Raw genomic sequence first — 12,987 nt, 5'->3', positions numbered from 1 at the left:
TGATTGAAGTAAACAAGTGCCAGAGAACTAGGACATGAAATGAGAAAATATTTCTCTGACAGGCTTTAAACTGGCTATTATTTTTCTCCAATGTCTCCCTCTGGAGTTCTTTAACCAGACCTTGCCCAAAACCTAGAGGCTAGCTTTCTCCAGGCTTGTAATTCTAAAGTTATTAGAGCTGTTCCATTTGACTACGCTTTTTATGATTTAAAAATGAAAAGCTTACTGAAATAGTCTATTGAAAATATTTTTAACAATGAAGATTTGATCATGGTAACGAAGCTTCTATTTGAACTCAGTATTTGATCTGAATGGTTACATTGCATTTTTGAATCATCCCATGAATTGAGAATGCATTGACCAATAATGCTTAATAAATAATATCATCTCATTTTTATTTCTGGTGTGAAATAAATAGTAGTTATAAAATGGATCCTCACAATCACATATTTCGGATCATAGTGACAAAATTTCACATTTTTTTTAAAAAAAAGATTACATACTTTCCTCATTTTAATATATTCCCCTAAAACTAAAATTAGAGCTGCTGGAGTCATAGTATATGCTGGTTATTTGTTCTTCAAACTCATATATGGATAAGTGGAGATATCTGTGTCCAACGTAGAGAAAAAACAAACAATGGTGCCCAATTCTCCATTCCAAATGCAAGGAAGTAATAAGAAATTTGAGACAGACTGATTCCTAAGAATAAATGTTAAGAAGTTTCTGAAAATTAAGTTGGTTGTAAACTCTGAATACTACAACAAGGTTTACTAAAATTGTGGTGAAATATAAAAACCATTAGAAAAAAAATGAGAATAGCATAAAAGATCACATTCCAAGTGCCTTCATTCTTACATCAAAGAAAGCAACGTTTTGAATAAAATATATACTTAAAATCATGAGGAATTATTAAGGAATAAAACATTTATTAATCTGTTAGAGATTTAAAAATTTTACTATTTTGGACTAAACTCTAGATTCCTAAGTTAAGATTTGAGGCATATAACCCATTGAATTTAGATTACTAATTTTGTAATTAAAGTAAAATGTTCAACTGATAGAGCTTTTATGAGCATTTTTATCAATACTCTCCATAAAATCTCCTTTAAAAAACAACACAAAATCAAAAGAAGGAATAGAATAAAACAGAGGACTGTCAATTTTCAAGAAAACACTTATTTAATCCACTGCATTCCAGCCTGGGCGACAGAGCGAGACTCCGTCTCAAAAAAAGAAAACACTTATTTAATTCTCATTTATTCTTTGCAGACATCTATTTGAAGTGGTTGGTAACATAGGTGACTAAACTCATTTTTTTGTTTGTTTGTTTTAGGGGCTGATGTTATCAACTTTGATGGCCATGTTGTATTACCATATAGATTCAGAAACAAGAAGATGAAAACACTGAAAGATGTCATTGCCTTGAAATTTAAAACGTCTGAAAGTGAAGGAGTAATCTTGCACGGAGAAGGACAGCAAGGAGATTACATTACCTTGGAATTGAAAAAAGCCAAGCTGGTCCTCAGTTTAAACTTAGGTATGTTCTGATTCTCAGTACTATTCTTTCCATTATGGATGTTCCCATTAGGAAAACGTTCATGTTGCTCAATTCTTTAAAATGTAAATTATAAAAAGAGCTCATATTATGTTGTCAATTCATTCTTAATGTATAACAGTTGGTATATAATGAAATACCTATTCATTCAAAAAATATTTATTAAACACCTCTGCTATACAAGGTGCTATACTAGTCTTTGGCCTATAGCAGGGAACAAGTAGACAAAATCCTTAAGCTCATTAAGTTCATGACCTAATGGAGGTATCAGACAATATAGCATTTATTATTCTTATTTTAAAACAACTAAGCAAAAATGAATGACTTCAAATAATAGATATGAACCAGTTGAGAAGATTGATATGATAAGGGAAATAGTTTAATATGTCCTGTTCAAAGGCAACAGGGCCAATATTGGAATGTGTAGTGACGAAAGCCTACTCTGAGGAGAAAATATTTAAGATGAGATCTGAGTGATGAAAAGGAACTAGCCATGAAAACATGAGAGAAATGGGATTACATAGGAAGAGAACATTGAAGACAAAAAGCATGCTCAAGAAACAGGAAGGATGCTGCTGTGCATAAATGCTGTGGGTTATTAAGACAGAAGATGAAATCCAAGAGGTGGAAATTGCCCAAATCCTGTGGGATCCTGCAGGGCATGCCAAATTGTTTAGATATTATTTTTAAGAATAGGAAGCTGTTGGAACGCATTAAACTGTATGGCTTTATCATCTTACTTTTAACAAGTGCATTGAGACTTCCAGAATTACTTGTGTAGATATGAGAGTCGCAGCAGAACTTCTGCATAGTTTGGGTAAGAGATAGTACTGCTTGTATGAGGTGGTTATCAGGGGAGATGCAGAGAAATATTTCAATTAAGGAAATTATTTTAGTGGTACATTCAGCATGACGTATGATGGGTTGAATATAGCGTAAGAAGAAAAGAGTAGAAATAAAGAATGAGCCCTAGGATTTGGGTTTCAGCACCAAATGGACATTAGTGTCATTTTCAGAAATAGAGAAGACTTTAGGAGGAACTCTAGAGATCAGTTTGGACATGGTTAATTCTGCTTATTAAACATCTAAGTAGAACTTTCTATTATGGAAGTTGGGATACGAGATTGAGAGAAGACTAAAATGCAGACTAAGTAGTCGTGAATAGTGAGTAGGAGAAAATGAAGAAAGTGTAGTATCACAGAAATCAAGGACACAAAAGTGGTTGTCAACTGTTGAATTCCTCTAAATGTCACGTAAGATGAAGACAGAGAGGCAAATATTGGGCTTAATAGCATGGAGGTTACTGTTAATTTCCATTCAGTGGAATAGAAAAGACAAATTTTCTAGGTAAAGAAAGAATGAAAGGCGTATTTAAATATTTTGACTACAGTTAACTAGAGAGAAAGAACACAGAGAAATGATATGTTGGCTGCTGAAACATCTGAATTTAAAGAAGTTATTGTTTTATGTGCGGTTGTTGTTGTTTTTATTTTTTATTATTTTTCATTTATTTATTAACTTATTTTTGAGTCAGAGTCTCACCCTGTCACCCAGGCTGGAGTTCAGTGGCATGATCTCTGCTCACTGCCACCTCTGCCTCCCGGGCTCAAGTGATACTCCTGCCTCAGCCTCCTGAGTAGCTAGGGTTACATGCTCCCCCCACCATGCCTGGCTAATTTTTGTATTTTTAGTAGAGAGAGGGTTTCACCATGTTGGCCAGGTTGGTTTCAAACTCCTGACCTCAAATGATCTGCCTGCCTTGACCTCCCAAAGTGCTGAGATTACAAGCATGAGCCACCATTCCTGAACCTGTTGTTGTTTTTTAATGGACAATAACAATGTAGGTCTGTATGTTGATGATGTAGCTAGGATTTACTTAAAGCTAAAGTCAAGATCTGCAATATTGGTACTGGCATTCAAAATTATAGTTTTGGCAAAGTAATGGTACCTCTTTCTCTTTTTTTAAATTTAAGTTCATGGGTGCATGTGAAGGATGTGCAACTTTGTTACGTAGGTAAACGTGTTCCGTGATGGTTGTCTGCACAGATCATCCTATCACCTAGGTGTTAAGGCCAGCTTACGTTAGCTATTCTTCCTGATGCTGTCCTTCCTCCCCACCCAACCCTCTGACAGGCCCCATTGTGTGTTTTTCCTCTCCATGTGTTTATGTGTTCTCATCATTCAGCTCTCAATTATAAGTGAGAACATGTGGTATTTGGCTTTCTGTTCCTACATTAGTTTGCTGAGGACAATAGCCTCCAGCTCCATCCATGTCCTACAAAGGACAAGATCTTATTTCTTTTTATGGCTGCATAGTATTCCATGGTGTATATGTGCCACATTTTCTTTGTCCAGTCTATCATTGATGGGCATTTAGGTTGAGTTCATGACTTTGCTATTGTGAATAGTGCTGCAATGGACATATGTGTGCATGTATCTTTATAATAGAATGATTTATATTCTTTTGGGTTTTATACCCAGTAATGGAATTGCTGGATCAAATGGTATTTCTGCCTCTAGATCTTTGAGGAGTCTTCACACTGTCCTCCACAATGATTGAACTAATTTACCCTCCCACCATCAGCATAAAAGCTTTCCTTTTTCTCTGCAGCTTTACCAGTATCTGTTGTTTTTTGACTTTTCAATAATAATCATTTTGAGATGATATCTCATTGCAGTTTTGATTTTCATTTCTCTAATGATCAGGGATGTAGAGCTTTTTATTCCCTGCTTGTTGGCCACATGCATATCTTTTTTTGAGAACTATCTGTTCATGTACTTTGCCCACATTTTAATGGGCGTTGTTTGTTTTTATCTTGTAAATTTGTTTAAGTTCCTTGTAGAAGCTGCATATTAGACCTTTTTCAGATGGATAGATTGCAAAACTTGTTTCCCGTTCTGTAGTTTGTCTGTTCACTCTGATGATAGTTTCTTTTACTGTGCAGAAGCTCTTTAGTTTAATTATATCCCATTTGTCAATTTTTGCTTTTGTTGCAATTCTTTTGGTATCTCCATCATGAAATCTTTGCCTTTGCCCATGTCCTCAATGGTATTGCCTAGATTTTCTTCTACGGTTTTTATAATTTTTGGTTTTATGTTTAAGTCTTTAATTCAGCTTGAGTTGATTTTATATATGGTGTAAGGAAGGGGTCCAGTTTCAGTTTTCTGCATATGACTAGCCAGTTCTCCCCCATCTCCATTTATTCAATGAGAAATCCTTTCCCAATTGTTTGTTTTTGTCAGGTTTGTTGAAGATCAGATGGTTGTAGGTGTATGGTCTTATTTCTGAGTTCTATACTCTGTCCCATTGATCTAGGTGTCTGTTCACACAAGTACCATGCTGTTTTTGTTACTGTGGCCTTGCAGTATAGTTTGAAGTTGGGTAGTGTGATGCCTCTAGCTTTGTTCTTTTTACTTAGGATTGTGTTGGCCATTAGGCCCTTTTTGGGTTTCATGTAAATTTTAAAATAATTTTAAAAAATTCTCTGAAGAATGTCAGTGGTAGTTTTATGGAAGTAACATTGAATCTGTGTATTGTTTTTGACAATATGGCCATTTTCATGATGTTGATTATTCCTATCCTTCCTATCCATGAGCATGGAATGTTTTTCCATTTATTTATGTCATCTCTGATTTCTTTGAGCAGAGGTTTGTAGCTCTTGACAAGGTCCTTCACTTCCCTTGTTAGCTGTGTCCTAGGTATTTCATGTTATTTTCAGTAATTGTGAAGGGTGGTTCATTCGTAATTTGACTCTCTGATTGCTTGTTGTTGGTTTATAGGAATGCTTGTGATTTTTGCACATTGATTTTGTATCCTGAGACTTTGCTGATGTTGCATATCAGCTTAAGAATCTTTTTGGCTAAGATGATGAGGTTTTCTAGGTATAGGATCATGACATCTGCAAAGATAATCTGATTTCCTCTCTTCCTATTTGAATACCCTTTATTTCTTTCTCTTGACTGATTGCCCTGGTCAGGATAGCCAATACTATGTTGAATAGTCACGGTGAGAGAAGGCATCCTTGTCTTGTGCCAGTTTTCAAGAGGAATGCTTCCAGCTTTTGCCCATTCAGTATGATACTAGCTGTGGGTTTGTCACAGATGACTCTTATTATTTTGAGGTATATTCCTTCAAAACCTAGTTAACTGAGAGTGTTTAATATGAAGGGATGTTAAATTTCATTGAAGAACTTTTCTGCATCTACTGAGATAATCATGTGGTTTTTGTCTTTATATCTATTTATGTGATTAATCACATTTCTTGATTTGTGTACACTGAACCAACCTTGCATCTCAGGGATGAAGCCTACTTGATTGCAGCAGATACACTTTTTGATGTGCTGCTGGATTCAGTTTGCCAGTACCTTGCTGAGGATTTTTGCATAGATGTTCCTCAGAAATATTGGCGTGAAGTTTTTGTTGTTGTTGTTGTTGTTGTTGTGTCTCTGCCAGGTTTTGGCCTCATAGAATGTGTTAGAGAGGAGTCCTTCCTTTTAAATTTTTTGGAATATTTTAAATAGGAATGGTATCAGCTCTTCTTTGGACCTCTGGTAGAACTCAGCTGTGAGTCTGTTTGGTCCTAGGCTCTTTTGATTGGTAGGCTATTTATTACTGCCTCATTTTCTGAAGTGATTATTGGTCTAGCTTAGGGAATCAATTTCTTTCTGGTGTAGTCTTGGAAGGGTAAATGTGTCCAGAAATTTATCCATTTCTTCTCGATTTTCTAGTTCATGTGCATAGAAGTGTTTATAGTATTTTCTGATGGTACAGAGAATAATATAAAAATTATAGAGAACTATAAACATATTTCTATAGGGAAATACAAATGTATTTCTGTGGGGTCAGTGGTGATGCCCCCTTGTCATTTCTGGTTGTGTTTATTTGAAACTTCACTCTTTTCTTCTTTATTAGTCTAGCTAATGGTCTATCTATTTTATTAATTATTTCAAAAAAACAGTGTATTAGTCCATTCTCACACTCCTATAGAGAACTGCCCAAGACTGGGTAATTTATAAAGGAAAGAGTTTTAATTGACTTAGAGTTTCACATGACTGGAGAGGCCTCAGGAAACTTACAATCATGGCTGAAAGGGAAGCAAACACATCCTTCTTCACATGGCAGCAGGAGAGAGAAGTGCAGAGTGAAGTCAGGGAAAGCCCTTTATAAAACCATCAGATGTCATGAGAACTCACTCACTATGATGAGAACAGCAAGGGGGAACCACCCACATGATCTCATCACTTCCCATGAAGTCCCTTCCCCAACACATGGGGATTATAAATTGGATTACAATTCAAGATGAGATTTGGGTGGGGACACAGAACCAGCTCATAGTAACCAGCTCCTGGATTCATTGACTTTTGTGTTTCTTTTGAAGGATTTTTTTTGTGTCTCTGTATTCCTTCAGTTTAGCTCTGATCTTGGTTATTTCTTATCTTCTGCTAGCTTTGGGATTTGTTTGCTCTTGGTTCTCTAGTACTTTTAGTTGTGATGTTAGGTTGCTAACTTAAGATATTTCTAGCTGTTTGATGTGGGCATTTAGGGCCATAAATTTCCCTCTTAACACAGTTTTAGCTGCATCCCAGAGATTCTGGTACTTTGTATCTTTGTTCTCATTAGTTTCAAAGAAAATCTTGATTCCTCCTTTAGTTTTATTATTCACCCAAGAGTCACTAAGGAGCAGGTTGTTCAGTTTCCATCTAGTTGTGTGGTTTTAAGTGAATTTCTTAATCTTGAGTTCTAAGTTGATTGTGCTGTGGTCTGAGAGACTCTTTGTTATGATTTTGGTTCTTTTTCATTTGCGGTGGAGTGTTTTACTTTCAATTATATCATCAATGTTAGAGTAAGTGCCATGTGGTGATGAGAAGTATGCATATTCTGGTGTTTTGGGGTGGAGAATTCTGTATATATCTATCAGGTCTACTTGATCCAAAGCTGAGTTGAAGTTGGATGTCTTTGTTAATTTTCTGCCTCGACGATCTGTCTAATATTATCAGTGGGGTATTAAAGTCTCCCATTTTTATTGTGTGGGGATCTAAGTCTCTTTGAAGACCTCTAAGAACTTGCTTTATGAATCTGGGTGCTCCAGTACTGGGTGCATATATATTTATGATAGTTAACTCTTCTTGTTGAATTTAACCTTTTACCATTATTTAATGCCCTTCTTTGTGTTTTTTGATTTTTAGTGGTTTAAAGTCTATTTTGTCAGAAACTATAATTGCAACCCCTGCTTTTTTCTGTTTTCCATTTGCTTCGTAAATTTTTCTCCATCCCTTTATTTTGAGCCTATGTGCATGTTTGCATGCGAGATGGGTCTCATAAAGACAGCATACTATTGGGTCTTGACTCTTTATCCAGCTTGTCTCTGTGTCTTTTAATTGGGTCATTTAGCCCTTTTACATTTAAGGCTAGTATTGTTGTGTGTGGATTTGATTCTGTCATCATGATGCTAGCTGGTTAGTTTGCAGACTTGTTTATGCAGTTGCTTCATAGTGTCACTGGTCTGTGTATTTTGGTGTGTTTCTGTAGTGGCTCATAATGGGTTTTCCTTTTTATATTTAGTGCTTCCTTCAGGAGCTCTTGCAAGGCAGGTCTGGTGGTAACAAATTCCCTCAGCATTTTCTTGTCTGAAAAGGATCTTATTTCTCCTTCGCTTCTGAAGCTTAGTTTGACTGAAGTTCTGGGTTGGAAATTCTTTTATTTAAGAATATTGAATATTGGCCCCCAATCTCTTCTAGATTGTAGGGTTTCTGCTGAGAGATCCACTGTTAGTCTGATGGGCTTCCCTTTGTAGGTGACCTGGCCTTCTGGCCTTTCTCTCTGGATGCCTTTAACATTTTTTCTTTCATTTCAACCTCAGAGAATCTGATGATTATGTGTCTTGGGGATGATCTTCTCATGGAGTATCTTACTGAGGTTCTCTGCATTTCCTGAATTTGAATGTTGGCCTTCTTGCTAGGTTGGGGAAGTTCTCCTGGATCATATCCTGAAGTATGTTTTCCAATTTGGTTCCATTCTCCCTGTCTCTCTCAGGTACCCCAATCAGTTGTAGGTTTAGTCTCTTTATATGATCCCATATTTCTCAGAGGTTTGGTTCATTCCTTTTCATTATTTTTTCTCTATTCTTGTCTGCCTGTCTTATTTCAGAAAGATAGTCTTCAAGCTCTGAGATTCCTTCCTCTGCTTTGTTTGTCCTGCTATTAATACTTGTGATTGCATTGTGAAGTTCTCACAATGTGTTTTTCAGCTCTAACAGGTCAATTATGTTCCTCTCTAAACTGGGTCTTTTGGCTATCAGATCCCATATTGTTTTATCATGATTCTTAGCTTCTTTGCATGGTGTACCACATGCTCCTTTACCTCAGTGAAGTTTGTTATTACCCACCTTCTGAAGCCTATTTCTGTCGTTTCAGCCATCTCAGCGTCAGTCCAGTTCTGAGCCCTCCTGGAGAGGTGTTGCAGTCATGTGGAGGAAAAGGGGCACTCTGGCTTTTGATTTTTTAGCATTTTTGCATTGATTGCTTCTCATTTTTGTGGGTTTATCTACTTCAATCTTTGAAGTTGTTGATTTGGGATGGGGTTTTGTGGGATTTGTTGTTGTTGTTTTCTGGTTTTTTTTTTTTTTTTTTTTTTTTTTTAATAGCCCTATTGAAGTCTAGCCACTCATCCATAGGGCTATTGTGATTTGCTGGGAGTCCACTCCAGATCCTAGTTGCCTCAATTTTTCCTGTAACTGGAGGTATAATATTATCAATGAAGGCTGCAGGACAGCAAAATGGCAGCCTGCTCCTTCCTCTAGAAGTTTCATCCTAGGGATATACTGACCTATTGCTGGCCCAAATGTGCCTGGAGACGTGGCTGGAGAACACTGTTGGGAGGTCTCACTCAGGAGAAATGAGATCAGGGATCAACTTTAAAAAGCAGTCTGGCTGCTTTTCAATAGAGCTGCTGTGTGCTGTGTTGGAGATTTCTTCAGCCTCTAATCGGTTTGGGCTCTCCAAGGCCCACAGGCTGGACTCGCTGAGAAGCCTGAATGTCCAAGTTGGTGACCTGCCCCACCCCTCAGGCACTTTGTCCCATGGAGTACAGAGGCAAGGGTGGCCAGAGGCCGCAGCTGGGAGGACCTGCCCTGTGAGGGAGTGGATGCGGGGATGGGGCACTTAAAGAAGCAGTCTGGCCGTGCCTTCACAAAGCAGCTGTGTTGTGGTGGGGAACGGCCTTTTTCCCCATCAGCTTGGACTCTCCAAAGCCCACAGGCTGTGGAATGACCGAATCGTCCAACATACTCAGGTGGCGACCCTCCCCTCCCTTGGTCACTCCATCCCAGGGATAGAAAATAGCTCTGTCATACAGGCAGGTGTGGCTGGAGGGCCCCCGTTGGAAGGTCCCACCCAGTAGGAGGAATGGATCAGGGCTCTGCTTAAAGAAGCAGTCTGACCATGATCTGGCAAAGCCACCGTGTTACGCTTCTGGGGAACCCTTCCTCCTCATCTGGACCCTTTGGATTCTCCAAAGCCCACAGGCTAGAATGGCCCAGTCAACCAAATAGCAGAGATGGTGTCTGCACCTCTCCTCGAGGCTCCGTCTGGTCTCAGGCAGGCTTTGCCCTGTTCCCAGTGGCTGGCTGAAATTCCAAGCCAGTGGGTCTTATCTTGTAGGGTGCCATGCAAATAGGGCCCGCAGAACAATGCCACTCGGCTCCCTGGATTCTGCCCCCTTCCTAGGGGTACGTGCAGACCTCCCACCTTGCCTGAGTTGCAGACACCTTTGTTGGAAGTCCCAGGGTGGAGTTTGTAAAGCTCCACTCTGTCTCTGTGCATGGTTGAGCGGTTGCTCTGCCAAGACTCCACACAGCTCTGTGTGTCAGACCCAAGGCTCTGGTGTCATGGGTCTCCTAATCTGTAAGTTGCTAATATCCTAATCTGTGAGTTGCTAATATCCACGGGAGAAGCATGATTTCTTGGGGTCACTTAGTCACTCACTGCTTCCCTTGGCAGGGGTTGGGGGTTCCCATGACTCCATGTTGCTCCTGGGTAGGCCATAGCCCCATCCTGCTTTTCTTCATTCTCCATGTGTGAGGTTTTTTCCTAATCCATCTCAGTGTGAGAACCTGAATATTTCAGTTGAAAGTGCTGTCTTTACTCATCCCTTTCATTCCTCTCCTTGAGCGCTGCAGACTTCAGCTGCTTCTATTCAGCCATCTTGGCCCCTATCTCACATGTTTCTCTTGATTGGTTAAAAATTCTAGGCTATTTGACTTATTTGTCAATTACCAATTTGAGTGGTCCAAACATTCCTGAATATGACTTGTATCCCATGTATTAACTTTTATTACTCTGAAGTACAGTATTATACTAAAAATCGCAACTCCACTTAGGTTCTTTTTACTGGTAATGATACATTACCTTAAAGATGTGCCCTTGATTATAAAACTTTTGACATTAAAGATCTGATCCGATAGACACAATAGCTTCTATAACAAAGAAGAAAAGTCATACAAAATTCTGTATCACTTAGTTACATAAAATGTTATTTTTTACATTAAAATAAAAGTAACATTAAAATGCATGCAAAACCTGGGAAGATACAAATGTCAAATATACTGGTTTAATATCAATCATGAATAAGAAATTATACCACTGCATAATAATGCCAAGACATTAGGAGAAAATAGAGGCCAATGATATACAAGATAAGTCATAAAATAAAAAAATATAAACACCCAATGCTTAATTTTTGTCAACTAAGTAAATACATTTTAAAGTGATAAATCAGTGTTGGTGAGTATTTGACAAAAAGGATCCTCTGTATTGTTCTACAAGTCAGAAAATATTTTCAGGAAAATAGCTAGACAATATGCCTTCGGACATTTGAAATCTCTTATAATACAGTATTTTGGTCCAAAATCATAAGGTAAAAAGAGAAATGACCACTAGGATTTAAGTCCAAATATGTAATTTGCAACATTAATTACATTGTCAAAAATTGGGAAAAAATTAAACACATAGAAATATGTTGATAGCATTTAAAATGTCTGTGCTAACTTTTAATTGTATGGGGAGATATTATATAATATTAAACAAAACCTGTAGGATATAAAATCTATCAATCTATCAATCTAATTAAATATATGTAGTCATGTGTCACTTTAAAATGGGGATGCATTCTGAGAAATTCTATGTGAGTTTCAACACTTTGTAAACACAAGAGTATACAAAGACAAACATAAATTGTGTAGCTTACTACACACCTAGGCTATATGGTAGAGCGTATTGCTCCTAGTGTACAAATCTGTATAGCATGTTACTGTACAGAATAGTTTAGTCCACTATGTGGAAAACTGGTAAGTATTTGCATGTCAAAAAATACAATGGATACAGTGAAAGTACAGTATTAAATTTGATGTTACCACCATTACATATGAAGTCCATCGTTGAAAGAAATGTCATCATGTGGTACATGACTGTTTGTGGAAAATATATGGAAGGAAATAGACCAAATTATTTGTAGAGGTGGAAATATTTTTACATTGCATTTCACTTGTTTCTTCATAATATTCTCTACTTGTAATAAGGAATGTGTATTAATTGTGCTACCGGGGAAAATAGCCTGAAATTATTTTAAAACAAAACCCAATAGAGAAAAAGAAGGAAGAGCGGGGGAGAGTAACCAGAAATAAAATATGTGTACCTCCATAAAACATGCACACAAAATATGCACACATGCACATGTGTGTGCACACACACACTGCAGTTGAATTATATCTAAAGATGTTTATTTTTTCAAACTTTCCATTTTTTTTTCCCAAATGAAACATGTAGAGTAACCTTTTAAAATCAACTGTGTCTTATAGTGGTATGATATTACTGTTTTCAAAGAAATAACTGACTACGTGACCTTACCGAAAAAAGTTTATTAGCTTTACACTGGAAAACAGTTTACTGACTGACTGGAATTTACAACAGCCAGAGAGAAATATGCACTCAAATATCTACTGCCATTCTTTAATGCAGTTACCTAAATATTAGACGTATCTGCCTGCTGCTCAGTCTTCTAGTGTAAATATTTAAAGTAATAAACCTCAATGTGACCTTTTCACTTAGATAGTTCTGAATTTTCTTTCTTTCTCTTCCTCTTCCTCCTCTTTTCCCTCTCCTTTTCCTTGTTTCATTTTACACATACACACTGATTTACCATCACACATCAACATTTTATTTCATCACCATAAATGAAGAAAAGATGTTCTAGGAAGATAATAGAATATGTAAGGTATGGGGGCATTAGCATACAAAAGGAGAAAGGAAGGAAGGAAGAAGGGAGGGAGAGAGGGAAGGAAGGACAAGGAAGGAAGGAGGGAAGGAAGGGAGGGAGGGAGGCAAAGGAAAGAAAGAGTGAGAGGAAAGAAAGAGAGGAAGGAAGGAAGGAAGGAG

The 12,987-nt window shown here is 37.5% G+C and overlaps 1 protein-coding gene across 1 annotated transcript in view; it reads left to right on the top strand.

The window, feature by feature from the left end:
* LOC108523542 (contactin-associated protein-like 2) overlaps positions 1–12,987 on the top strand; it is a 1,139,721-nt gene that overhangs the window by 309,912 nt on the left and 816,822 nt on the right. Inside the window, exon 4 of the mRNA XM_017864187.1 lies at positions 1,337–1,540. Coding sequence (XP_017719676.1) covers positions 1,337–1,540 — 204 coding nt within the window. The remainder of the gene's footprint in view (positions 1–1,336; positions 1,541–12,987) is intronic.

This window comes from Rhinopithecus bieti, unplaced genomic scaffold (genome assembly GCF_001698545.2).
Source record: "Rhinopithecus bieti isolate Rb0 unplaced genomic scaffold, ASM169854v2 scaffold_74573, whole genome shotgun sequence".
In the NCBI taxonomy this organism is placed as follows: domain Eukaryota; kingdom Metazoa; phylum Chordata; class Mammalia; order Primates; family Cercopithecidae; genus Rhinopithecus; species Rhinopithecus bieti.
The sequence above is the reverse complement of the archived record's forward strand: the minus strand, read 5'-3'. Positions and strand labels throughout refer to the sequence as shown.